This window comes from Anomaloglossus baeobatrachus, chromosome 12 (assembly GCF_048569485.1).
Source record: "Anomaloglossus baeobatrachus isolate aAnoBae1 chromosome 12, aAnoBae1.hap1, whole genome shotgun sequence".
In the NCBI taxonomy this organism is placed as follows: Eukaryota; Metazoa; Chordata; class Amphibia; order Anura; family Aromobatidae; genus Anomaloglossus; species Anomaloglossus baeobatrachus.
This window is the reverse complement of record NC_134364.1, coordinates 111,328,891-111,356,886: the sequence shown is the minus strand read 5'-3', so window position 1 is coordinate 111,356,886 and position 27,996 is coordinate 111,328,891. Positions and strand designations below refer to the sequence as shown.

Here is a 27,996-nt window from a genome sequence, read left to right as displayed (position 1 = left end):
TATGAATTAATATTTTATTATTAGTTGTTGCTCCATAGATTTCACATCAATTAACCTTCATAAAACAATGCAAAACTCAAGAGGTTAAAATATACAGTCTCCGTGTGCTATATACGTCACACATTAATCAAACGTTACATGTGCCGGTATCGTGTCACCGTATACACCAGACATTACATAATGGGCATCCATGTACCAAATAACACGGCGGAATCGGTCAGTAGGTTAGCAAAGGGAATGTAGAACGTAGCGGATTCCTCCAACCTCTCGTGACCCATCCATTGGTATCTCCTACAAAACTCCCTCCTGGTCTCATCTCCGAAAATGAAGGAAAGCACAATAGAGGAGAGGCAGACAAGAAATATAAGTCAATGATGTATGAGGTCGCCTGGAACAAGCCCAAGTTGGAAATTTCTCGCTAGCGCCACCACAGGAGAAAAGATGCGTGTCCACTTAAATCAATGAGCAATTTGTTCTTGGGCTTCCCCTCTCCGTTCAGGTCCTGATCCGACTTCTTGGTTGCATACGATGGTCCAACTATATCCAATGATTGGATTATGGGCAGCAAATTAGAAGATGAGCTGTAATACCAGGGGCAACCTATAGACAAGGGTGGCACTGTTGGTGAACGTTTTCAGCACCGTTAAAGTGACTTGCAGCTCAGAAAGTCTTTCTTTATTAAAGGGATGTTCAAGACAAGTAGAGCTGGAGATCTGAGCTTGTAACCGTGATAAATCACGATGGATCTTAAGTAAATTTGGAGGGGTTGATTGTTCCCTTCTTGAAAAATAAAATTCACTTCTGATACTAATTTTCTGGCGCTCTGTACGGCTCATGCTCAAACGTTTGGTTTGCGCAACAGCACTCCAAATGGTTAGGAGTGGTACTGCAAGTAAAATGTATACATACATTGCGAATGATAAAAAAAATTTAAAAGCATAAATAATGATAAAAGTAAATTCATCAACAATTAAACTTAAAATCAGTTTCAGATTGGGCTTTAAAGGGGTTCCATTGAGAAAAGAAAAAAAAGCATCAGATTTTTTGTTTTTCCACCGTGCTTCAGGCGAGTGATGGGATATTACTACTCGATGTCATCAGATAATAGACATTACACTACACATCACAGATAAAACACATTTTTTTCAAGTTAAATTTACAAAATTGTGACTTCATTATAAACCTTCACAGCTGCAAAAACATCGATATCTCCGGACAGAAAAACAAAAAATTCTCAGAGGCAATGAAGGACCTTACAGCCACAAGCAAGAGAAGCCCACGGCTAAAGGCATAGGATAAATATACAATAATATACAGTTACAACTTATTGCTTAACGTGCCATCAATATCTAATTTTTTTTTAATCTGGTATGAAAGCCACCGTTCTCCTGAATCCGGCGATATTTTTCTTTCGTTCCTGCGCCTCTCCGTTCCTGAGATACGGCCCCATCTTACCAAGTTTCTTTTTAGTCAAATGGGAGCGGTTTTCTAAAAGAAGAGTTGAGCACCACGCCCACTTGGCTTAAAAGGACTAGATTTATAAAGAGGAAACAAAAGGCCGTATCTCGGGAACGGAGAGGCGTAGAAACAAAAGGAAAACATCGTCGGATTCGGGAAAACAGCGGCGTTTACACCAGATAAAAATAAAATTACAAATTTAAGGTGACAGGTCCTCTTTAAAGGGATACATGTTTGACATTTTTATCAGCCAGGCTATTTAACTACTTTATATCTAGCATGTAATTATCTGCTTGGTGATTACTGAAATTTAATAGCCCTGTACTGAATACTTTTTCGATTTTATGCTCAAATTTTCCAAGATTAATTATAGAATATTAATTTTCTATTTTGTGACGCCCATCCTAAATTAATCGAATATTAAGTGAAATTCCGCACAATAAGGCCAAGACTAAATACAGGAGCTTTCCTATGCGCTCTTAAATCGGACCCCATGGAATGTCATAGTAAGATAATGAAGAGCTGAAGGAATTTCTGATCCAGAAAAGTGGTTGTCTCATTTCACACCCCTTTATCCTTTGGCCTAATAAGTTTCATCAATTTTACTGCAATGAACTGTTAAAATACTGCCCTCTATGGACAAGATGGTGGAGAAGTTTGCATATGTATAAATGAGACGGCACAAATTACTGCTAAAAAAATAAAAAGGTGTAGTTGTGAGACATGGAAATACATGAGAAGGCAAAAATTATTTCATAAAAGATTCCCCAGCACTCAAAATTGTATTGGCACTGCAATATGGCGTGGATCGGAGTGACCACCATCATCGCTATACCGGCTGAACCGTAAGGAAATACCCCAAAGCGGGAGCTCCGAATATCTCTTTAAATTATTTAATTTACTGATTCTATAATTAACGCAGTAAAAACAAAAAAAAAAAAAAAATTACAGGACATAAAAATTCAATAAAAGTATAACACGTAAAACAATCAGTATAGAAAAACTAACATGTAAAACAATCAGTATAGGAAAACGATAACTTTATCACCGGAATTCTGGTGATTCTCTGCCAGCCAGAATTTAGAGGGTTAACTCAAAAAGTGAAAAACCCATCAGATCAATGGTAGGAAGTGTCGTAATTTATGTCACAAACTGGGAACGACACATGTAAATGCTTTTGGAAAAGAACGCCCTATAGTCTACAAAACTAGTAAGCTGGCACCTCGATGGGCACAATGGATTTCCTACATTTTGCCAAGGTGGGAATGGTTTTCTATGTAATCTGACAGATAGGGGCTGAGACCCTGATTCCAGTGATGTGTCACTTAGTTTTCTAGGTGCAGCAGTTGTGCTATAATCACAGATCCAGCCGAGCTGTGTATAACCCCACCCACAAAACACTGATTGAAAGAGAGCTGCAATCAGTGCTGGGGGCGTGGTTGGAGTAGGAGGCACGAGCTACCTAGTCCTGTAGTGATAATTTCCTGCTGGTAAAACACTGATTTTAGTCAAACAGCAAAACACAACCTAGTAAGCGACATCACTGGAATCAGGCTCTCTGCCCCTACATCATGATACTCTCAGATTACATTGCAAAAATCTCCTGACAGATTCTCTTTAAGGGGACTTTCCTCTACTTTACAATCTGTACTTAAAGGATCTGGACACCAATAGGGTGTAGGGACACTGTACTTTGGGTTGAAAATCATATTTACAATTGGCATTCATTAAAGAATTTGGAACCGTTTGGCTCTTGTTAGGCTGTGTGTCCATGCACAGTGTGGAAAGCTGAACGAGTTAACTAAGAGTCAATCAGTCAGCTCCCTCTGGAGGGGAGCTTGTTATATATATATATATATATATATATATATATATATATATATATATATATATATATATATATTATTTATTTATTTATTTTTTTTACATTTTTCGGAGCTACTCCCAGATAAGTGATGACCACATGGATGTTCAGCTCAACTTTGAGGTGGTCAGTGTGGGAAAAAAAAAAAATCAGCAGAGGAGAAAAAGACGAATAAAAAAAAAATTACAGCCTTTACAAAGCGAGAGAAAACTTCAGCGATCACTTCACAGATGTTGATTTTGGCCGACTGGAAGGCAATATAGGAGTGTCAAGGTTCCAGGAGGTGAGTATAGGTTTTCTTTTTCTTTATACTACAAGGGCCCAAAAATTGAAAAAGTAGTGGATGACCCCTTTAAGGATTTACTGTACTGTCCAGCCTGTTGGCACAACAAACCTTAAAAATCTGAATGTTTATTTTTTAAATTTTTGGCATCAGTCTGGAATTTGGCACTACAGTGTGGAAATTTTATATTATGCTTTTCTGTAAACTTTTTCAAGCCACGTTTTAATAAGCAGGACTATTACTTCACCATTTTTCTTAAAGGGATTGTCCACCAAATTTTTTTTTAACACTTAATTTCCTAGACTTTGGGTTAAAAGTCATTTTTACAATTGGGTTTAGTTAACAAATTTGCACCGTTTGTCTGCTGGTTGCAAAAGGAGTTAAACTTGGAATCTGACAGTGAGTGACCACAACACAGATGAAAAAGCCTTTAAAAGCCAAACGGTGCGGAATTTTTAATGAAACCCAATTACAAAAATGATTTTTAGCCTAAAATACATATATTTAATCAAAGACCCCAAAAGTGGAAAATCCCTTTAAATTTTGGCAAACTGTTAAATAAAAGGGGTGTTAACCCGAATGGCTACAAATGTCCACAGTGGCCCAAGCCCTTTGTGATAAATGGGCACAAATGACCAAATCCCTTTAAAAAATGTGGCTCTAATACAATGGATTAGCTAACTTCTCTTCTAACACTGATTGTGCGAGGGCTTAGTACAGTGTGAATGGAGCTGTATACCGAGTGAGGGAAGATACAGACACGTCTTCTCCGGTCACCACCATGCACTGCCATATATTATATGTACACATTTCATTCTTCATCTCTCGGCTAATTAGTATTAACGATTTGGAATATAAAGACAAAAAAAAAAAAAAAGTACTTAAAAGAATCTCTTCTTTTTCCAGGCATTTCCTAATTTCTGGTGGCTAACCAGATAATCAATCCGAGGATCACAGCTACTATTACGAGCACAAAAATAATAATACATATCTTCTTCCGGGACTTGCGCTGGAATAAAAATGGAAGAAAAGTGACATGAGAAGCTGGAGAACAAAGGAGATCCCTGTGGGATATTAAATTCTGACCTTACTTGTATCACCATACTGAAAAACTGTCTCTATTTGGTAGGACCCATAAGTTATGGAGAATTTAAAGGGCTACTTTCACTTTCTCATATGGCTATTTCTGGATAGATCTTGTAAAGATCAGCACTTTTACAATTTACTGCGTGTTAAAATTTTGAGCAGTTCTTCAGATATTCACACTTTTCTTTTGTTTACAGCTCGTTGGCCGCCTGGCAGCGGTGGTCCAGCTCGTTGGCCGCCTGGCAGCGGTGGTCGGTCGCCAAGGCAATGAGATGTAAACAAAAGAAAAATGTGAATATCTCAAGAATTGCTAACAATTTTAACATGCAGCAAATTGCAAAATTGCTCATCTTCACAAGCTCTATCTAACGATACCCATTTTAAAAAAGTAGGAAAAACCCTTTTAACCCCTTAAGGACAGCGGGCAGTAAAGTTACGTCCTAGCGGCCATAGTGTTCATCCCCACCTGCTGCTTAAGGCTGCAGGCAGGGATCTGCGCCCATGTTAGCTGATCTATACAGCTGATACAGCTGTAAGAGTGGAATCGCTATATATCCGTACCTGTTAACCCATTAAATGGCGCTGTCAATATGTGACAGAGCCATTATAAATCGCAATCGGCACTAAAACTTGACTCACCGGCTGATACCAGAAGTCAGATGATGTGATCACGTGGATCTGGTGGTTGTGATGGTAGCACAGGGTCATGTGAAGACTCCTGTAGCTCACATGACTAAGATCCTGTAAGAAGCAGCCGAGTACAGCAGCTTACAAGAGATGAGCATTTCTCCCAGTCTGAGCGATGCTGCTCTGATCGTGAGAAAGAAACAAGTGGTCAGTCTACTGATCCTTATAGCCGGCTAGGGAAACTTAAAAAATAAAAATAAAATTAAAAAAAAAAAAAAAAAAAAAAGTTTAAAAAAAGTTTTGAAAAAACAAAAAAAACAAACCTAAAAGTTCAAATCACCCCCTTTTGCCCCATAGAAAATTAAAGGGTTAAAAAAAAAATAAAAAATACACATTTGGTATCGCTGCGTTCAGAAATGCCCTATCAAAATATAAAATGAATTATTCTTATTGGTAAATGGCGTAACTGCAAAAAAATAAAAACCGGCAAAATGACGTTTTTTGGTCGCCACAAATTTTGCGCAAAATGCAATAACAGGTGGTCAAAAAGGTAGCATCTGCGCAAAAATGGTACTGTTAAAAATGTCAGTCCGAGATGCAAAAAATAAGCCGTCACTGAGCCATAAAATACCAAAAAATGAGAACGCTACTGGTCACGGAATATGGCGTAAAAGGTGCGCTTTTGGACAAACTGATTTTTTTTTAACCCCCTTAGATAAAAGTAAACCTATGCATTGTTTGGTGCCTACGAACTCGCACCGACCTCAGGCATCACACCCACACATCGGTTTTACCATATAGTGAACACGGTCAATAAAAAAAAATCTCAAAACCAATTATGCAATCTCACTTTTTTGCTAGTTATCCGCATTCGGATTTTTTTTTTTTACATTTTCCAGTACACTATATGGTAAAACTCACAATTTAATTTAAAAGTACAACTCGTCCCGCAAAAAACGAGCCCTCACATGACCATATAGACTGAAAAAATAAAAACAAAAATAAAGTTTTAAGTCTCTCGGAAGAAGAATGGCGGAAAAAAAAACAAAAAACGGAAAGTGCAAAAAAAAAAATCGGTCTGTCGTGAAAGGGTTAAGCAAGGTTTTAAAGGGAAATATGCAAATATCTCTCGTCCTAATGAAAAACTGTATTTTATCAGTGAATACTTTTCTCGAGAAGATGTAAAATCGGAAATATTAGTAGTGGGAAACATTGGCAGGTTACATGCATATTTGTATCCTCCTGGATGGGGTCCCAGGGACAGGGGAGTGTGATAAGTGGGACCTCGTAGGTACGGTGGTGGTCGCCCCGCTCACCTGATACTCTGCGGCTCGGGCCAGCTGCTGGTTGGCCTGCTGGACATGCACCTCCGCGTTCTCTACGTTGGCCTCTATGCTGTCTGTGGATACAAATAACAATATCCTGTTACTGATAGAACGATATCTGGTGATAATAAATATTACGTATTCAAAAGATCGTCTGCAGCGGTGCGACCAACGTCACCCCCCTGTATACTACGTACCGATCATGTCTCCCTGCTCATGGACCATCATACCCAAATCTTTAAAGATTTCATTTATCCCTCTGATATCGTCCTGTAAAAAGGCAGTGATAAATCAGATATAAAATAATACAGATAAATCACATTTTTGTAAAAATTTGGCTAACCTCTATATAGTACACCACACAGGGCACACCCTCTATACACTACACCACACAGGGCACACCCTCTATACACTACACCACACAGGACACACCCTCTATACACTACACCACACAGGGCACACCCTCTATACACTACACCACACAGGGCACACCCTCTATACACTACACCACACAGGGCACACCCTCTATACACTACACCACGCAGGGCACACCCTCTATACACTACACCACGCAGGGCACACCCTCTATACACTACACCACGCAGGGCACACCCTCTATACACTACACCACGCAGGGCACACCCTCTATACACTACACCACGCAGGGCACACCCTCTATACACTACACCACGCAGGGCACACCCTCTATACACTACACCACGCAGGGCACACCCTCTATATACTACACCACACAGGGCCCACCCTCTATATACTACACCACACAGGGCCCACCCTCTATACACTACACCACACAGGACACACCCTCTATACACTACACCACACAGGGCCCACCCTCTATACACTACACCACACAGGGCCCACCCTCTATACACTACACCACACAGGGCCCACCCTCTATATACTACACCACACAGGGCCCACCCTCTATATACTACACCACACAGGGCCCACCCTCTATATACTACACCACACAGGGCCCACCCTCTATATACTACACCACACAGGGCCCACCCTCTATATACTACACCACACAGGGCCCACCCTCTATATACTACACCACACAGGGCCCACCCTCTATATACTACACCACACAGGGCCCACCCTCTATATACTACACCACACAGGGCCCACCCTCTATATACTACACCACACAGGGCCCACCCTCTATATACTACACCACACAGGGCCCACCCTCTATATACTACACCACACAGGGCCCACCCTCTATATACTACACCACACAGGGCCCACCCTCTATATACTACAGCACACAGGGCCCACCCTCTATATACTACAGCACACAGGGCCCACCCTCTATACACTACACCACGCAGGGCACACCCTCTATACACTACACCACACAGGGCCCACCCTCTATATACTACACCACACAGGGCCCACCCTCTATATACTACACCACACAGGGCCCACCCTCTATATACTACACCACACAGGGCCCACCCTCTATATACTACACCACACAGGGCCCACCCTCTATATACTACACCACACAGGGCCCACCCTCTATATACTACACCACACAGGGCCCACCCTCTATATACTACACCACACAGGGCCCACCCTCTATATACTACACCACACAGGGCCCACCCTCTATATACTACACCACACAGGGCCCACCCTCTATATACTACACCACACAGGGCCCACCCTCTATATACTACAGCACACAGGGCACACCCTCTATACACTACACCACACAGGGCACACCCTCTATACACTACACCACACAGGGCACACCCTCTATATACACCACACAGGGCACATCCTCTATATACTACACCACACAGGGCACACCCTCTATATACTACACCACACAGGGCACACCCTCTATATACTACACCACACAGGGCACTCCCTCTATATACTGCACCACACAGGGCACACCCTCTATATACAGTCCCTACAAGTAGTATTCAACCCCCTGCAGATTTAGCAGGTTTACACATTCAGAATTAACTTGGCATTGTGACATTTGGACTGTAGATCAGCCTGGAAGTGTGAAATGCAGCAAAAAAGAATGTTATTTCTTTTTTTATTTTTTTTTTTTTAAATTGTGAAAAGTTTATTCAGAGGGTCATTTATTATTCAACCCCTCAAACCACCAGAATTCTGTTTGGTTCCCCTAAAGTATTAAGAAGTATTTCAGGCACAAAGAACAATGAGCTTCACATGTTTGGATTAATTATCTCTTTTTCCAGCCTTTTCTGACTAATTAAGACCCTCCCCAAACTTGTGAACAGCACTCATACTTGGTCAACATGGGAAAGACAAAGGAGCATTCCAAGGCCATCAGAGACAAGATCGTGGAGGGTCACAAGGCTGGCAAGGGGTACAAAACCCTTTCCAAGGAGTTGGGCCTACCTGTCTCCACTGTTGGGAGCATCATCCGGAAGTGGAAGGCTTATGGAACTACTGTTAGCCTTCCCCGGCCTGGACAGCCTTTGAAAGTTTCCACCCGTGCCGAGGGCAGGCTTGTCCGAAGAGTCAAGGCTAACCCAAGGACAACAAGGAAGGAGCTCCGGGAAGATCTCATGGCAGTGGGGACATTGGTTTCAGTCAATACCATAAGTAACGTACTCCACCGCAATGGTCTCCATTCCAGACGAGCCCGTAAGGTACCTTTACTTTCAAAGCGTCATGTCAAGGCTCGTCTACAGTTTGCTCATGATCACTTGGAGGACTCTGAGACAGACTGGTTCAAGGTTCTCTGGTCTGATGAGACCAAGATCGAGATCTTTGGTGCCAACCACACACGTGACGTTTGGAGACTGGAAGGCACTGCATACGACCCCAATAATACCATCCCTACAGTCAAGCATGATGGTGGCAGCATCATGCTGTGGGGCTGTTTCTCAGCCAAGGGGCCTGGCCATCTGGTCCGCATCCATGGGAAGATGGATAGCACGGCCTACCTGGAGATTTTGGCCAAGAACCTCCGCTCCTCCATCAAGGATCTTAAGATGGGTCGTCATTTCATCTTCCAACAAGACAACGACCCAAAGCACACAGCCAAGAAAACCAAGGCCTGGTTCAAGAGGGAAAAAATCAAGGTGTTGCAGTGGCCTAGTCAGTCTCCTGACCTTAACCCAATTGAAAACTTGTGGAAGGAGCTCAAGATTAAAGTCCACATGAGACACCCAAAGAACCTAGATAACTTGGAGAAGATCTGCATGGAGGAGTGGGCCAAGATAACTCCAGAGACCTGTGCCGGCCTGATCAGGTCTTATAAAAGACGATTATTAGCTGTAATTGCAAACAAGGGTTATTCCACAAAATATTAAACCTAGGGGTTGAATAATAATTGACCCACACTTTTATGTTGAAAATGTATTAAAATTTAACTGAGCAACATAACTTGTTGGTTTGTAAGATTTATGCATCTGTTAATAAATCCTGCTCTTGTTTGAAGTTTGCAGGCTCTAACTTATTTGCATCTTATCAAACCTGCTAAATCTGCAGGGGGTTGAATACTACTTGTAGGCACTGTACTACACCACACAGGGCACACCCTCTATACACTACACCGCACAGGGCACACCCTCTCTACACTACACCACACAGGGCACACCCTCTATATACACCACACCACACAGGGCACATCCTCTATATACTACACCACACAGGGCACACCCTCTATATACTACACCACATAGGGCACACCCTCTATATACTACACCACACAGGACACTTCCTCTATATACTACACCGCACAGGGAACACCCTCTATATACACCACACAGGACACTTCCTCTATATACTACACCGCACAGGGCACATCCTCTATATACTACACCACACAGGACACATCCTCTATATACTACACCACACAGGACACTTCCTCTATATACTACACCACACAGGACACTTCCTCTATATACTACACCGCACAGGGCACATCCTCTATATACTACACCACACAGGACACTTCCTCTATATACTACACCACACAGGACACTTCCTCTATATACTACACCGCACAGGGCACATCCTCTATATACTACACCACACAGGACACATCCTCTATATACTACACCGCATAGAAGAGCCAACTCTCTATATAACACTTAGATAGATACAAGGGTTATCATCCCAGCCGGGCTCATTATAGCGGTATCTAACCTCCAGCTGATGGATGGCGGTTTCTCGCTCTTCTATGAGCCGTAAATCATCGTCTGTGATCAGCTCCTCTTGCAGCGTTGTCTGTGACTGGCTCTCACTGAAATAAGACATCAGTTATTAGACAAGTGTACAAAAATTAATTCTCCACATTTTAGAAATCATTGGTGCTTCCAGCACTGTTTCCATAACAGAGCTGGCCTGCGGCAGTGCCTCCCCCATAACAGAGCTGGCCTGCGGCAGTGCCTCCCCCATAACAGAGCTGGCCTGCGGCAGTGCCTCCCCCATAACAGAGCTGGCCTGCGGCAGTGCCTCCCCCATAACAGAGCTGGCCTGCGGCAGTGCCTCCCCCATAACAGAGCTGGCCTGCGGCAGTGCCTCCCCCATAACAGAGCTGGCCTGCGGCAGTGCCTCCCCCATAACAGAGCTGGCCTGCGGCAGTGCCTCCCCCATAACAGAGCTGGCCTGCGGCAGTGCCTCCCCCATAACAGAGCTGGCCTGCGGCAGTGCCTCCCCCATAACAGAGCTGGCCTGCGGCAGTGCCTCCCCCATAACAGAGCTGGCCTGCGGCAGTGCCTCCCCCATAACAGAGCTGGCCTGCGGCAGTGCCTCCCCCATAACAGAGCTGGCCTGCGGCAGTGCCTCCCCCATAACAGAGCTGGCCTGCGGCAGTGCCTCCCCCATAACAGAGCTGGCCTCTGGCCTACGGCAGTGCCTCCCCCATAACAGAGCTGGCCTGCGGCAGTGCCTCCCCCAAAACAGAGCTGGCCTCTGGCCTACGGCAGTGCGTCCCCCATAACAGAGCTGGCCTGCGGCAGTGCATCCCATAACAGAGCTGGCCTGCAACAGTGCCCTCCATAACAGAGATCGCCTGCGGCAGTGCCTCCATAACAGAGCTGGCCTGCGGCAGTGCCTCCATAACAGAGCTGGCCTGCGGCAGTGACCTCCATAACAGAGCTGGCCTGCGGCAGTGCATCCCATAACAGAGCTGGCCTGCAGCAGTGCCCTCCATAACAGAGCTGGCCTGCAGAAGTGCCCTCCATAACAGAGCTGGCCTGCGGCAGTGCCTCCCCCATAACAGAGCTGGCCTGCGGCAGTGCCTCCCCCATAACAGAGCTGGCCTGCGGCAGTACCTCCCCCATAACAGAGCTGGCCTGCGGCAGTACCTCCCCCATAACAGAGCTGGCCTGCAGCAGTACCTCCCCCATAACAGAGCTGGCCTGCAGCAGTACCTCCCCCATAACAGAGCTGGCCTGCGGCAGTGCCTCCCCCATAACAGAGCTGGCCTGCGGCAGTGCCTCCCCCATAACAGAGCTGGCCTGCGGCAGTGCCTCCCCCATAACAGAGCTGGCCTGCGGCAGTGCCTCCCCCATAACAGAGCTGGCCTGCGGCAGTGCCTCCCCCATAACAGAGCTGGCCTGCGGCAGTGCCTCCCCCATAACAGAGCTGGCCTGCGGCAGTGCCTCCCCCATAACAGAGCTGGCCTGCGGCAGTGCCTCCCCCATAACAGAGCTGGCCTGCGGCAGTGCCTCCCCCATAACAGAGCTGGCCTGCGGCAGTGCCTCCCCCATAACAGAGCTGGCCTGCGGCAGTGCCTCCCCCATAACAGAGCTGGCCTGCGGCAGTGCCTCCCCCATAACAGAGCTGGCCTGCGGCAGTGCCTCCCCCATAACAGAGCTGGCCTGCGGCAGTGCCTCCCCCATAACAGAGCTGGCCTGCAGCAGTGCCTCCCCCATAACAGAGCTGGCCTGCAGCAGTGCCCTCCATAACAGAGCTGGCCTGCAGCAGTGCCCTCCATAACAGAGCTGGCCTGCAGCAGTGCCCTCCATAACAGAGCTGGCCTGCAGCAGTGCCCCCCCTCCCCCCCATAACAGAGCTGGCCTGCAGCAGTGCCCTCCATAACAGAGCTGGCCTGCGGCAGTGCCCCCCCCAATAACAGAGCTGGCCTGCGGCAGTGCCTCCCCCATAACAGAGCTGGCCTACGGCAGTGCCTCCCCCATAACAGAGCTAGCCTGCGGCAGTGCCTCCCCCATAACAGAGCTGGCCTGCGGCAGTGCCTCCCCCATAACAGAGCTGGCCTCTGGCCTGCGGCAGTGCCTCCTCCATAACAGAGCTGGCCTGCGGCAGTGCCTCCCCCATAACAGAGCTGGCCTGCAGCAGTGCCTCCCCCATAACAGAGCTGGCCTCTGGCCTACGGCAGTGCCTCCCCCATAACAGAGCTGGCCTGCGGCAGTGCCTCCCCCATAACAGAGCTGGCCTGCGGCAGTGCCTCCCCCATAACAGAGCTGGCCTCTGGCCTACGGCAGTGCCTCCCCCATAACAGAGCTGGCCTCTGGCCTAAGGCAGTGCCTCCCCCATACCAGAGCTGGCCTGCGGCAGTGCCTCCCCCATAACAGAGCTGGCCTGCGGCAGTGCCTCCCCCATAACAGAGCTGGCCTCTGGCCTACGGCAGTGCCTCCCCCATAACAGAGCTGGCCTGCAGCAGTGCCCCCATAACAGAGCTGGCCTGCGGCAGTGCCCCCCCCCCCATAACAGAGCTGGCCTGCGGCAGTGCCTCCCCCATAACAGAGCTGGCCTACAGCAGTGCCCCCATAACAGAGCTGGCCTGCGGCAGTGCCTCCCCCATAACAGAGCTGGCCTCTGGCCTACGGCAGTGCCTCCCCCATAACAGAGCTGGCCTCTGGCCTAAGGCAGTGCCTCCCCCATACCAGAGCTGGCCTGCGGCAGTGCCTCCCCCATAACAGAGCTGGCCTGCGGCAGTGCCTCCCCCATAACAGAGCTGGCCTCTGGCCTACGGCAGTGCCTCCCCCATAACAGAGCTGGCCTGCAGCAGTGCCCCCATAACAGAGCTGGCCTGCGGCAGTGCCCCCCCCCCCCATAACAGAGCTGGCCTGCGGCAGTGCCTCCCCCATAACAGAGCTGGCCTCTGGCCTACGGCAGTGCCTCCCCCATAACAGAGCTGGCCTGCAGCAGTGCCCCCATAACAGAGCTGGCCTGCGGCAGTGCCCCCATAAGAGCAGGAACCTACTATAGTGTGCCATTAGTTGGTCTCCCACAGGGCACGCATAACTTTGGAAACCTACAACAGTGCCCCCATAACAGCAGAATCCAATAACAGTGCCACCTTAATAAAATAAACCTACAACAGTCCCCCCATAATAGAGTTGGCGTGCAGCAGCAGTGCCCCCATCACCGCAGCTACAGAAACAGGTTTAACACTTGGGAAATGCATAGGTCACAATAGAAATGGATTCGGGACATATAAAGCAGATGATATCGGGAAGGCTTCCTATTCCGGCAGGTTTGGGAGTTCTTACTTTTCCCAGTTGACCAGCGTGCCATCCCTGAGCCCATCTTCTGGAGCGCCACCCTAAAAAAACAATAACAAAACACTAATTAGATGACAACCCCCCCAAAGTCTCATACTTGGACAACCCCCTGTTTTAATATAGCAGCCGCCCTTGCAAAACATAAAGTCCCCACACGCCCCTCTGGCATTGGCGCCCTTCCAGCATTGTTGGTGCCGGATGTCCCGGGACTCACACCTTGTGCCCTGGTGGGCCTCTCATGACCATGTGTTATCATGATGGAGGGGAAACTGGTGGTGGGTTTTCCTTAGATGGGTTGATATATGGGTATTTTGGGGGGGATACAGGAGTGAAGCGCTACTGCCATAAAGTGAAAAGCGGTCGAGAGAAGGGCAAATCCTTAACCCCTTAACGACCGCGGGCAGTAATATTACGTCCTAGCGGTCATAGTGTTACCGCCCGCGTTCTGCCGCCGGCAGCTTGCCGCGATCGGCGCGCATCTCAGCTGAGATGTGTGCCTGCCAGGCACGAGCAGAATCGTTATCTGCTTGTGCAGTTTAACCCCTTAAATAGCGCTGTCAACATGTGACAGCGCCATTATAATCGCGATTGCGGTAAACATTTACTTACCGCCCGATACCGCAAGTCACGTGACGTGATCACGTGACTTCCGGTGGTTGTCATGGTAGCACAGGGTCATGTGATGACTCCTGTACCTGCCATGAATTACTTTCAGTTTCACCGAGCCCGCAGCAGAGTGAAGCAGAAAGTGAGCATATCTGCTGTGTAGCTGTGATCAGCAGATAGATAAGAGCGATCGGATTGCTGATCGCTATAGCCCCCTAGGGGGACTAGTAAAATAAAAAAAAAAAAAAAAAAAAAAAAAAAAGTTTTAAAAAATTAAAAAAAAATAAAAAACCTAAAAGTTCAAATCACCCCTTTTTCGCCCTATTGAAAATTAAAGGGTTAAAAAAATAAAAATACACACATTTGGGATCGCAGAGTTCAGAAATGCCCGATCTATCAAAATATGAAATCAATTAATCTGATCGGTAAACGGCGTAGCGGCACAAAAAAATTCCAAAAGCCAAAATGACTATTTTTGTCACTGCAGCTTTTGCGCAAAATGCAATAAAAGGCGATCAAAACGTAGCATCTGCGCAAAAATGGTACCGTTAAAAACGTCAGCTCGAGACGCAACAAAAAAGCAGTCACTGAGCCATAGATCCCAAAAAAATGAGAACGCTACGGGTCACGGAATATGGCGTAAAACGTGCGCCACTTTTTTCGGACAAACTTCCTATTTTTTTTAACCCCTTAGATACAAGTAAATCTATACATGTTTGGTGTCAACAAACTCGCACTGACCTCAGGCATCACAGCCACACATCAGTTTTACCATATAGTGGACACCGTGAATAAAATATCTCAAAAACAATAGTGCTATTGCACTTTTTTTTGGCAATTTTTCTGCATTTGAATTTTTTTGCCATCTTCCAGTACACTATATGGTAAAACGTATGGTTTCATTTAAAAGTACAGCTCGTTCCGCAAAAAACAAGCCCTCATATGGCAAGATCGACAGAAAAATAAAAAGTTACGGCTCTAAGAAGAAGGTCGAAAAAAACCAGAAAGCGAAAAATCGGCCGGCCGTGAAGGGGTTAAAGGGAATCTGTCAGCAGGTTTTGCTCTGTAATCTGAGAGCAGCATAATGTAAGGGCAGAGACCCTGATTCCAGCGATGTGTCACTTACTGGGCTGTGTGCTGCTGTTTCAATACAATCAATGTTTTATCAGCAGGAGATTATCATTGCAGGACTAGGTGTCTCATGCCTCCTAGACAAACCACGCCCACAGCACTGATTAGCAGTGTTAAGGGAAAGCTGCCAATCAGTGGTGAAGTTATACAGGGTTCGACATCTGCTAGACAGGCACCATTGTCACCGGTCACGGCTTCCCACCTACCGATACTCTGGAGCCGGCGCGGACCCGGGCCACGAAGTCCTTCTCTTTCTCCGCAGCTAATCTCTGGATCTTCTGAAAGTTCGTCAGTGCGGAGGAAAACTCGTTCAGCAGTCTGTCCTTATGGAGCTTCCGCTGTCTCTGCAAAAAAGGACACGGTCACTGAGCAATACCGAGACAGAGCTGCACTGTTCAATGGAGATGTGCACAAACATGGCCGCCACCTCTGGCCGTGGGTGGGATGTGGGTATCGCAGAGCAGCACTATCTAAAGCATATGGATCGGGGCTGCACTACCGCCCACCGCCTGCAGACAGGAGTGGAGCCATACCGCACACCGCCTGCAGACAGGAGTGGAGCTATACCGCCCACCGCCTCCAGACAGGAGTGGAGCCATACCGCCCACCGCCTGCAGACAGGAGTGGAGCCATACCGCACACCGCCTGCAGACAGGAGTGGAGCCATACCGCCCACCGCCTGCAGACAGGAGTGGAGCCATACCGCACACCGCCTGCAGACAGGAGTGGAGCCATACCGCCCACCGCCTGCAGACAGGAGTGGAGCCATACCGCCCACCGCCTGCAGACAGGAGTGGAGCCATACCGGACACCGCCTGCAGACAGGAGTGGAGCCATACCGGACACCGCCTGCAGACAGGAGTGGAGCCATACCGGACACTGCCTGCAGACAGGAGTGGAGCTATACCGCACACCGCCTGCAGACAGGAGTGGAGCTATACCGCACACCGCCTGCAGACAGGAGTGGAGCCATACCGCACACCGCCTGCAGACAGGAGTGGAGCCATACCGCACACCGCCTGCAGACAGGAGTGGAGCCATACCGCACACCGCCTGCAGACAGGAGTGGAGCTATACCGCACACCGCCTGCAGACAGGAGTGGAGCTATACCGCACACCGCCTGCAGACAGGAGTGGAGCTATACCGCACACCGCCTGCAGACAGGAGTGGAGCTATACCGCACACCGCCTGCAGACAGGAGTGGAGCTATACCGCACACCGCCTGCAGACAGGAGTGGAGCTATACCGCACACCGCCTGCAGACAGGAGTGGAGCTATACCGCACACCGCCTGCAGACAGGAGTGGAGCTATACCGCACACCGCCTGCAGACAGCTCTTTTTCAGAGCTTTTGTGCTGCCTGTAATGTGGAAGCCCCCTCTCACTCCCTGGATCGCAGCATTGAGAGGGTCTCTGCCAGCTGTACATCACAGCCAGCACCTGACCTGCATGGAGCGGGCTCAGCTCCTGACCCCGGTGACTTGATGACGCAGGCTATCATCTTTACCTGATCGCCGTCTGACGGGAGGGATGAAAACTCCTTCAGACATTTGTCTGTGTCTTTGGCGAGCTTGTTCACAGTTTGTATCTTCTGCTGTCTGCAAGAAAAGTTGCCGTGATTTTCACTTATACAGCACAAAATAAAGAAAAATTAAAACAAAACAAAAATAAAAAATGTAATTTTTTTTGGGACTACCTGACAGTAACCTCTGGCTGATAACAGAGAAAAGATTGCAATAACACGGCTATATAACCGCATTAGTCAGGGCAGGAAAGTACCAGAGTTTACTGGACATTTATAAGGACGCCGCAGGGCGACTTCCTTAAGTTTTAGTGATCTATGCATTAGTTCACAAGAAATATTTTTAACCCCTTGGTTGCCAACACTTCGGCCTTTTTCCTGCACTCCTCTGCTGCCGGAGCCGTAAGGGCCATTATTTTTGTGTCATCCAATAAGGTCATAAAAGACCTTTCAGGGGCATTTCAGCATTTAAATACATTTTACTATTACTGATTTCCCCTGTAACTTTAGCTGGTATATTAACCCCAGTTACAGGGGAAATTCAGCCTCCTGATACTGCAGAGCCAATCTGGATCTGCAAAAACCCAGTACCAGGTGATCGCTGGGTAAGGAGGAGGAAGCACTGTCAGCGCTTGCCATTACTGTATAGACAGCGCCAATTCAGAACTCTATATATAGAGGTCAGGAAGGCAGAGATGGTAATAAACCGTCTCTGCCTTCCCTATGTGGAGTACGGCTGTGTCTGACAGTCGGCTCCCTACTTCTGCAGTTGCTGGATTCTAATACGACCTTGCCTTCCTCCCTGACCCCTATAGCAGCCCCCCTCCCAGTTGCAGAGCCCCCTCTCCTCTCCCATAATTCCCTGAGCAGATATGTGCGGTGTGGTGAAGGCGGAAGGTCCATGTTACTCACAGCTGGTTCTGTAGCTCGGCTGTGTCTTGTACGGTTCCCAGCTGATTCAATATCCTCTGTATCTCTGCGGCTGTGCGGGAGAGAAGAAACTTGGTAAAAACCTGGGATTTCAATTCTCAACTTTGCAACAAACATTATTGAAAAAAAAAATAGTTTCTGGAGTATATTGTATTGTGAAAAGGAGGTTGACTCAAGTTTTTGACCCTAGTTCATCAATAAAGCTGATTGGCTGCAGCGCCTCTGGTGTGGCGGCACGGCACAGCTGCAGCGCCTCTGGTGTGGCGGCACGGCACAGCTGCAGCGCCTCTGGTGTGGCGGCACGGCACAGCTGCAGCGCCTCTGGTGTGACGGCACGGCACAGCTGCTGCGCCTCTGGTGTGACGGCACGGCACAGCTGCAGCGCCTCTGGTGTGACGGCACGGCACAGCTGCAGCGCCTCTGGTGTGACGGCACGGCACAGCTGCAGCGCCTCTGGTGTGACGGCACGGCACAGCTGCAGCGCCTCTGGTGTGACGGCACGGCACAGCTGCAGCGCCTCTGGTGTGACGGCACGGCACAGCTGCAGCGCCTCTGGTGTGACGGCACGGCACAGCTGCAGCGCCTCTGGTGTGACGGCACGGCACAGCTGCAGCGCCTCTGGTGTGACGCCACGGCACAGCGCCCTTGATGTAACTTCACGGCTGCAGTGCCTTTGATGTGACGTCACAGATGTAGGCAACAGAAGTCTTTAGTAGGGTGCCAGGGCAACCTATCTGCACCCAATGATTTGGGGGAAAAAAGGTAGGTGATGTGCCTCCAAAGCAGACACTCAAAAGGCTTCTAGCCATTTATATTACTCAGTAAAATCTAGCTGAGCTCTCCTGATTCTGCCACTCTTTTCTGTTTTGCTCTGCTGCGCTCCATTGCAGAGATATTCACATTTGTTTCCTCTGGAGCGCAGCGTGTGAAATCTCTGCTTTGAAGTCCAACTTAACGTTTCTTCAGAGTCTTCTCTCGGGGGTGTTTGGACTTTATCTCCTCCCTCTCAGAAGACCCAATCACAGCTCAGCAGTATGTGACATGCCTAAGTTGGTTGTTAAAATGTGATTGGTTGCTAGGAGTTAAAGCACACGCCCCCAGAGAAGACTCTGAAGAAACGCCCAGTCGCTCTACAAGCAGAGATTTCACATACCGTGCTCCAAAAGCAACAAATGTGAATATCTCTGAACAGGAGCGACGTAACGCAAAACGGAAAACAGCGGCAGAATCGGGGGAGCTCAGGGATTTTTTTTTTATAAGATATTTAACATTTTTTTGAACGAATACGTCCTCTTAAAATGTCTCTGTCAGAGACTGACAGTGGCATTTAAGTGGTTAAACAGCAGCAATCAGACTTAGCTAGCCAATTACATAAATGTCTGCCCCGAGTAGAACATACAGAGATCCGCTTCCTTCTGCAAATGCATCAAAAAGTCAGAATTGAGTTTTTTTCAGCAATTTATCCCATTTGGAATTTTTTCCCGGGTGTCATGTGACTGTATGGAGCGTTGCCGCTTGTCACGGGCACATCACATGTTATAGCTGAATTTTATTTTTTTTCTGAAATTCTTGAAATGCTACAAATCACATGAGATAAATGGAGCCGGAACGTACAGCCTTGTGTGATCCTCTGGATGTTGGAGGAGATGGTCTGTGCCAGCTGCGCGGCGTCTCGGCTGCTGTTATAGGCCATGGCTGGGGGGGGGGAGCGGCGATTCTGTGCTCATCCGGGGAGATCAGGACAACCTTCTAATACCTGCTAGATAAAAGGAAAAAAATAATACGGAATTTCCCTTTATGGCGGCCAAGATGCATGAGATAAGCGTCCGTCAACAACTTCTTATCTGGTAATGTGCTGGTAGGAGCGAGGAACGCGGGCAAAGATAAAGCCCCGGAGTATGCACGTCTGACCGACCGCTAAAGGTTACCCACCTTATAAGACCCACTGCCTTACAGGGCATGTATGGCTCCTACCGCACACTGACACCGCGAGCTCCCGACTCCTGCCACACACCGACACTGCGAGCTCCCGGATCCTGCCACACACTGACACCGCGAGCTCCCGGATCCTGCCACACACTGACACCGCGAGCTCCCGACTCCTGACACACACTGACACCGCGAGCTCCCGACTCCTGCCACACACTGACACTGCGAGCTCCCGGATCCTGCCACACACTGACACTGCGAGCTCCCGGATCCTGCCATACATTGACACTGCGAGCTCCCGACTCCTGCCACACACTGACACCGCGATCTCCCAGCTCCTGCCACACGACAGTCGGCTGCTTTCAGCATTCTGCTCTTTGGTTAGTGATGCAGAACGTTACCAGAAATCTATTTTTATCACATAGAAAAGAAAGAGGAACAAAAACTCCAAATTCATCAATGGCGACGCACCCAGACACTGCCCCCCCGGCCCGGCTCTGCACCCTGCAATCACAGACACTGCCCGACCCCCCTACCCAGCCTGGCTCTGCACCCTGCAATCACAGATGCGCCCTCCCGGCCTTGCACCCTGCAATCACAGATGCGCCCTCCCGGCCTTGCACCCTGCAATCACAGATGCGCCCTCCCGGCCTTGCACCCTGCAATCACAGATGAGCCCTCCCGGCCTTGCACCCTGCAATCACAGATGAGCCCTCCCGGCCTTGCACCCTGCAATCACAGATGAGCCCTCCCGGCCTTGCACCCTGCAATCACAGATGCGCCCTCCCGGCCTTGCACCCTGCGATCACAGATGCCCCGGCCTTGCACCCTGCGATCACAGATGCCTCCCCCTCCCGGCCTTGCACCCTGCGATCACAGATGCGCCTCTCTCTGTGGTGGTCAGCTTTCACACACCAGTGTTGTGTACCTCTTGCTTTCTTTAGCCTCTGTGTTGCACTGATTATTGATGGCTGCAGGAGGAGGTAACTGAGATTCCGCCAGTGAGATTGTTCTGAGGAGACTTCACAGCGGTATCTATCGGATTCTAGGGCCTCAGAGAGGATTTTCATCAACCACATCAAAGTGGAGTGTGAGGGAAACAAAGAGCAGAAAAAGCCACACAGGCCAGGAAAAAGCAATGTCACATGACCGCACTGTAATAAGGGTATAATAGCACAGCCCCTCCCGTCACATGACCGCACTGTAATAAGGGTATAATAAATAGCACAGCTCCTCCCGTCACATGACCGCACTGTAAATAGGGTATAATAGCACAGCCCCTCCCGTCACATGACCGCACTGTAATAAGGGTATAATAGCACAGCCCCTCCCGTCACATGACCGCACTGTAATAAGGGTATAATAAATAGCACAGCTCCTCCCGTCACATGACCGCACTGTAAATAGGGTATAACGGCACAGCTCCCCCGTCACATGACCGCACTGTAATAAGGGTATAATAGCACAGCTCCCCCGTCACATGACCGCACTGTAATAAGGGTATAATAGCACAGCTCCCCATCACATGACCGCACTGTAATAAGAGTATAACAGCACAGCCCCTCCCGTCACATGACCGCACTGTAATAAGGGTATAACGGCACAGCTCCTCCCGTCACATGACCGCACTGTAATAAGGGTATAACAGCACAGCTCCTCCCGTCACATGACCGCACTGTAATAAGGGTATAATAGCACAGCTCCTCCCGTCACATGACCGCACTGTAATAAGGGTATAACGGCACAGCTCCTCCCGTCACATGACCGCACTGTAATAAGGGTATAACGGCACAGCTCCTCCCGTCACATGACCGCACTGTAATAAGGGTATAACGGCACAGCTCCTCCCGTCACATGACCGCACTGTAATAAGGGTATAACAGCACAGCTCCCCCGTCACATGACCGCACTGTAATAAGGGTATAACAGCACAGCTCCTCCCGTCACATGACCGCACTGTAATAAGGGTATAATAGCACAGCTCCTCCCGTCACATGACCGCACTGTAATAAGGGTATAACAGCACAGCCCCTCCCGTCACATGACCGCACTGTAATAAGGGTATAATAGCACAGCTCCCCCATCACATGACTGCACTGTAATAAGGGTATAACGGCACAGCTCCCCCATCACATGACCGCACTGTAATAAGGGTATAATAAATAGCACAGCTCCTCCCGTCACATGACCGCACTGTAATAAGGGTATAACAGCACAGCCCCTCCCGTCACATGACCGCACTGTAATAAGGGTATAACAGCACAGCTCCTCCCGTCACATGACCGCACTGTAATAAGGGTATAACGGCACAGCTCCTCCCGTCACATGACCGCACTGTAATAAGGGTATAATAGCACAGCTCCTCCCGTCACATGACCGCACTGTAATAAGGGTATAATAGCACAGCTCCTCCCGTTACATGACCGCACTGTAATAAGGGTATAATAGCACAGCTCCTCCCGTCACATGACCGCACTGTAATAAGGGTATAATAGCACAGCCCCTCCCGTCACATGACCGCACTGTAATAAGGGTATAATAGCACAGCTCCTCCCGTTACATGACCGCACTGTAATAAGGGTATAATAGCACAGCTCCTCCCGTCACATGACCGCACTGTAATAAGGGTATAATAGCACAGCTCCTCCCGTCACATGACCGCACTGTAATAAGGGTATAATAGCACAGCCCCTCCCGTCACATGACCGCACTGTAATAAGGGTATAATAGCACAGCCCCTCCCGTCACATGACCGCACTGTAATAAGGGTATAACAGCACAGCTCCCCCGTCACATGACCGCACTGTAATAAGGGTATAATAGCACAGCCCCTCCCGTCACATGACCGCACTGTAATAAGGGTATAATAGCACAGCTCCTCCCGTCACATGACCGCTCTGTAATAAGGGTATAATAGCACAGCTCCTCCCGTCACATGACCGCACTGCAATAAAGGTATAATAGCACAGCTCCTCCGTCACATGACCGCACTGCAATAAGGGTATAATAGCACAGCTCCTCCCGTCACATGACCGCACTGTAATAAGGGTATAATAGCACAGCTCCTCCCGTCACATGACCGCATTGTAATAAGGGTATAACAGCACAGCTCCTCCCGTCACATGACCGCACTGTAATAAGGGTATAATAGCACAGCTCCTTCCGTCACATGACCGCTCTGTAATAAGGGTATAATAGCACAGCCCCTCCCGTCACATGACCGCACTGTAATAAGGGTATAATAGCACAGCCCCTCCCGTCACATGACCGCACTGTAATAAGGGTATAATAGCACAGCCCCTCCCGTCACATGACCGCACTGTAATAAGGGTATAATAGCACAGCTCCTTCCGTCACATGACCGCACTGTAATAAGGGTATAATAGCACAGCTCCTCCCGTCACATGACCGCACTGTAATAAGGGTATAATAGCACAGCCCCTCCCGTCACATGACCGCACTGTAATAAGGGTATAATAGCACAGCCCCTCCCGTCACATGACCGCACTGTAATAAGGGTATAACAGCACAGCTCCCCCGTCACATGACCGCACTGTAATAAGGGTATAATAGCACAGCCCCTCCCGTCACATGACCGCACTGTAATAAGGGTATAATAGCACAGCTCCTCCCGTCACATGACCGCTCTGTAATAAGGGTATAATAGCACAGCTCCTCCCGTCACATGACCGCACTGTAATAAGGGTATAACGGCACAGCTCCTCCCGTCACATGACCGCACTGTAATAAGGGTATAACGGCACAGCTCCTCCCGTCACATGACCGCACTGTAATAAGGGTATAACGGCACAGCTCCTCCCGTCACATGACCGCACTGTAATAAGGGTATAACGGCACTGCTCCTCCCGTCACATGACCGCACTGTAATAAGGGTATAATAGCACAGCTCCCCGTCACATGACCGCACTGCAATAAGGGTATAATAGCACAGCTCCTCCCGTCACATGACCGCACTGTAATAAGGGTATAATAGCACAGCTCCCCGTCACATGACCGCACTGTAATAAAGGTATAATAGCACAGCTCCCCGTCACATGACCGCACTGCAATAAGGGTATAATAGCACAGCTCCCCGTCACATGACCGCACTGTAATAAAGGTATAATAGCACAGCTCCTCCCGTCACATGACCGCACTGCAATAAAGGTATAATAGCACAGCTCCTCCGTCACATGACCGCACTGCAATAAGGGTATAATAGCACAGCTCCTCCCGTCACATGACCGCACTGTAATAAGGGTATAATAGCACAGCTCCTCCCGTCACATGACCGCATTGTAATAAGGGTATAACAGCACAGCTCCTCCCGTCACATGACCGCACTGTAATAAGGGTATAATAGCACAGCTCCTTCCGTCACATGACCGCTCTGTAATAAGGGTATAATAGCACAGCCCCTCCCGTCACATGACCGCACTGTAATAAGGGTATAATAGCACAGCCCCTCCCGTCACATGACCGCTCTGTAATAAGGGTATAATAGCACAGCCCCTCCCGTCACATGACCGCACTGTAATAAGGGTATAATAGCACAGCTCCTTCCGTCACATGACCGCACTGTAATAAGGGTATAATAGCACAGCTCCCCCATCACATGACTGCACTGTAATAAGGGTATAACGGCACAGCTCCCCCATCACATGACCGCACTGTAATAAGGGTATAATAGCACAGCCCCTCCCGTCACATGACCGCACTGTAATAAGGGTATAACAGCACAACCCCTCCCGTCACATGACCGCACTGTAATAAGGGTATAATAGCACAGCTCCTTCCGTCACATGACCGCACTGTAATAAATAAGGGTATAATAGCACAGCTCCTCCCGTCACATGACCGCACTGTAATAAGGGTATAATAGCACAGCTCCTCCCGTCACATGACCGCATTGTAATAAGGGTATAACAGCACAGCTCCTCCCGTCACATGACCGCACTGTAATAAGGGTATAATAGCACAGCTCCTCCCGTCACATGACCGCACTGTAATAAGGGTATAATAGCACAGCCCCTCCCGTCACATGACCGCACTGTAATAAGGGTATAACAGCACAACCCCTCCCGTCACATGACCGCACTGTAATAAGGGTATAATAGCACAGCTCCTTCCGTCACATGACCGCACTGTAATAAGGGTATAATAGCACAGCTCCTCCCGTCACATGACCGCACTGTAATAAGGGTATAATAGCACAGCTCCCCCATCACATGACTGCACTGTAATAAGGGTATAACAGCACAGCTCCCCCATCACATGACCGCACTGTAATAAGGGTATAACAGCACAGCTCCCCCATCACATGACCGCACTGTAATAAGGGTATAATAGCACAGCTCCTTCCGTCACATGACCGCACTGTAATAAGGGTATAATAGCACAGCTCCCCCATCACATGACCGCACTGTAATAAGGGTATAATAGCACAGCTCCTTCCGTCACATGACCGCACTGTAATAAGGGTATAATAGCACAGCTCCCCCATCACATGACCGCACTGTAATAAGGGTATAATAGCACAGCTCCCCCATCACATGACCGCACTGTAATAAGGGTATAATAGCACAGCCCCTCCCGTCACCGCACTGTAATAAATAAGGGTATAATAGCACAGCTCCTCCCGTCACATGACCGCACTGTAATAAGGGTATAATAGCACAGCTCCTCCCGTCACATGACCGCATTGTAATAAGGGTATAACAGCACAGCTCCTCCCGTCACATGACCGCACTGTAATAAGGGTATAATAGCACAGCTCCTCCCGTCACATGACCGCACTGTAATAAGGGTATAATAGCACAGCCCCTCCCGTCACATGACCGCACTGTAATAAGGGTATAACAGCACAACCCCTCCCGTCACATGACCGCACTGTAATAAGGGTATAATAGCACAGCCCCTCCCGTCACATGACCGCACTGTAATAAGGGTATAATAGCACAGCTCCTTCCGTCACATGACCGCACTGTAATAAGGGTATAATAGCACAGCTCCCCCATCACATGACTGCACTGTAATAAGGGTATAACAGCACAGCTCCCCCATCACATGACCGCACTGTAATAAGGGTATAACAGCACAGCTCCCCCATCACATGACCGCACTGTAATAAGGGTATAATAGCACAGCTCCTTCCGTCACATGACCGCACTGTAATAAGGGTATAATAGCACAGCTCCCCCATCACATGACCGCACTGTAATAAGGGTATAATAGCACAGCTCCTTCCGTCACATGACCGCACTGTAATAAGGGTATAATAGCACAGCTCCCCCATCACATGACCGCACTGTAATAAGGGTATAATAGCACAGCTCCCCCATCACATGACCGCACTGTAATAAGGGTATAATAGCACAGCTCCTTCCGTCACATGACCGCACTGTAATAAGGGTATAATAGCACAGCTCCCCCATCACATGACCGCACTGTAATAAGGGTATAATAGCACAGCCCCTCCCGTCACCGCACTGTAATAAATAAGGGTATAATAGCACAGCCCCTCCCGTCACATGACCGCACTGTAATAAGGGTATAATAGCACAGCCCCTCCCGTCACCGCACTGTAATAAATAAGGGTATAATAGCACAGCTCTCGTCACGTGATTAGCCTGATTTCCTGGTCAGGGCGGTTCCCTGATCACGTGACTCTGCCTGTATTTCCCCATATACTGTGTGATGAGCTCACTGCTGCCCCCGTTCCCGGTGCTGCCCCCTGTGTGGTAGGGTCCGGTGTCCCCGGGGGTGCAGTCATCCCGGGCCGGTGCTGTCCATAGACGAGCCGCTGTGCCCGGTATCCCCGCCCGTACCTGCTCCGGCCGCCGCCGACTGCTGCCTCCTTGGTGCCCGGCAGCGCATGCTCAGTCCTGCTGGGGAGGAGCCGTTCTCCCACCGCGGTGCAGTCTGGTTGCTGGGGAGGGGAATCCTGCAGCGTCACTTCACTCCATACAGAGCACCTCTGCTTCCTGTCAGCGAATGTAAACATTCCACAACGCCTCTGCTTCCTGTCAGCACATGGAAACATTCCCCACCATCTCTGCTTGCTGTCAGAGAATAGAAACATTGCCCAATATCTCTGCTTGCTATCAGTGCATAGAAACATTCCCCAACATCTCTGCTTGCTGTCAGAGAATAGAAACATTGCCCAATATCTCTGCTTGCTATCAGTGCATAGAAACATTCCCCAACATCTCTGCTTGCTGTCAGTGAATAGAAACATTCCCCAATATCTATGCTTGCTGTCAGTGAATAGAAACATTCCCCAACATCTCTGCTTGCTGTCAGTGAATATAAACATTCCCCAACATCTCTGCTTGCTGTCAGTCAATAGAAACATTCCCCACCATCTCTGCTTGCTGTCAGAAAATAGAAACATTCCCCAGCATCTCTGCTTGCTGTCAGTGATTAGAAACATTCCCCAACATCTCTGCTTGCTGTCAGTGATTAGAAACATTCCCCAACATCTCTGCTTGCTGTCAGTGAATATAAACATTGCCCAACATCTCTAACTGCTGTCTGTCAATAGAAACATTCCACATCATCTCTGCTTGCTGTCAACAAATAAAAGCATTCCCCACAATCTCTGCTTGCTGTCAGTGAATACAAACATTCCCCAACATCTCTGCTAGCGGCTATTCTGAAGACTTAGCGTAGGGTCAGAGTAGGGGTTAAAAGGTGAAGGCCAGAGCTCCCCATAGGTACAGATAGTTGGAGAGGCAACGCGAAGC

At 48.6% G+C, this 27,996-nt stretch overlaps 1 protein-coding gene across 2 annotated transcripts; it reads right to left on the bottom strand.

Moving 5' to 3' along the window:
* Positions 1 to 27,159, bottom strand: STX7 (syntaxin 7). Of its 2 annotated transcripts, none has more exons than XM_075330804.1 (10): positions 27,079 to 27,159; positions 19,937 to 20,081; positions 18,305 to 18,374; positions 17,378 to 17,468; positions 16,077 to 16,214; positions 14,122 to 14,174; positions 10,808 to 10,904; positions 6,841 to 6,913; positions 6,635 to 6,717; positions 1 to 4,614 (listed from the first exon to the last, which is right to left on the bottom strand). In XM_075330804.1, exons 2-10 carry the CDS (start codon positions 20,013 to 20,015, stop codon positions 4,519 to 4,521), a joined length of 780 nt encoding a protein of 259 aa, XP_075186919.1. In that variant the 5' UTR covers positions 20,016 to 20,081; positions 27,079 to 27,159; the 3' UTR covers positions 1 to 4,518. The 2 variants fall into 2 exon arrangements, with proteins under 2 accessions (XP_075186919.1, XP_075186920.1); XM_075330805.1 differs by having other exon boundaries at positions 19,937 to 20,078; positions 27,079 to 27,157.
* Between the last annotated feature and the right edge of the window lie 837 nt (positions 27,160 to 27,996).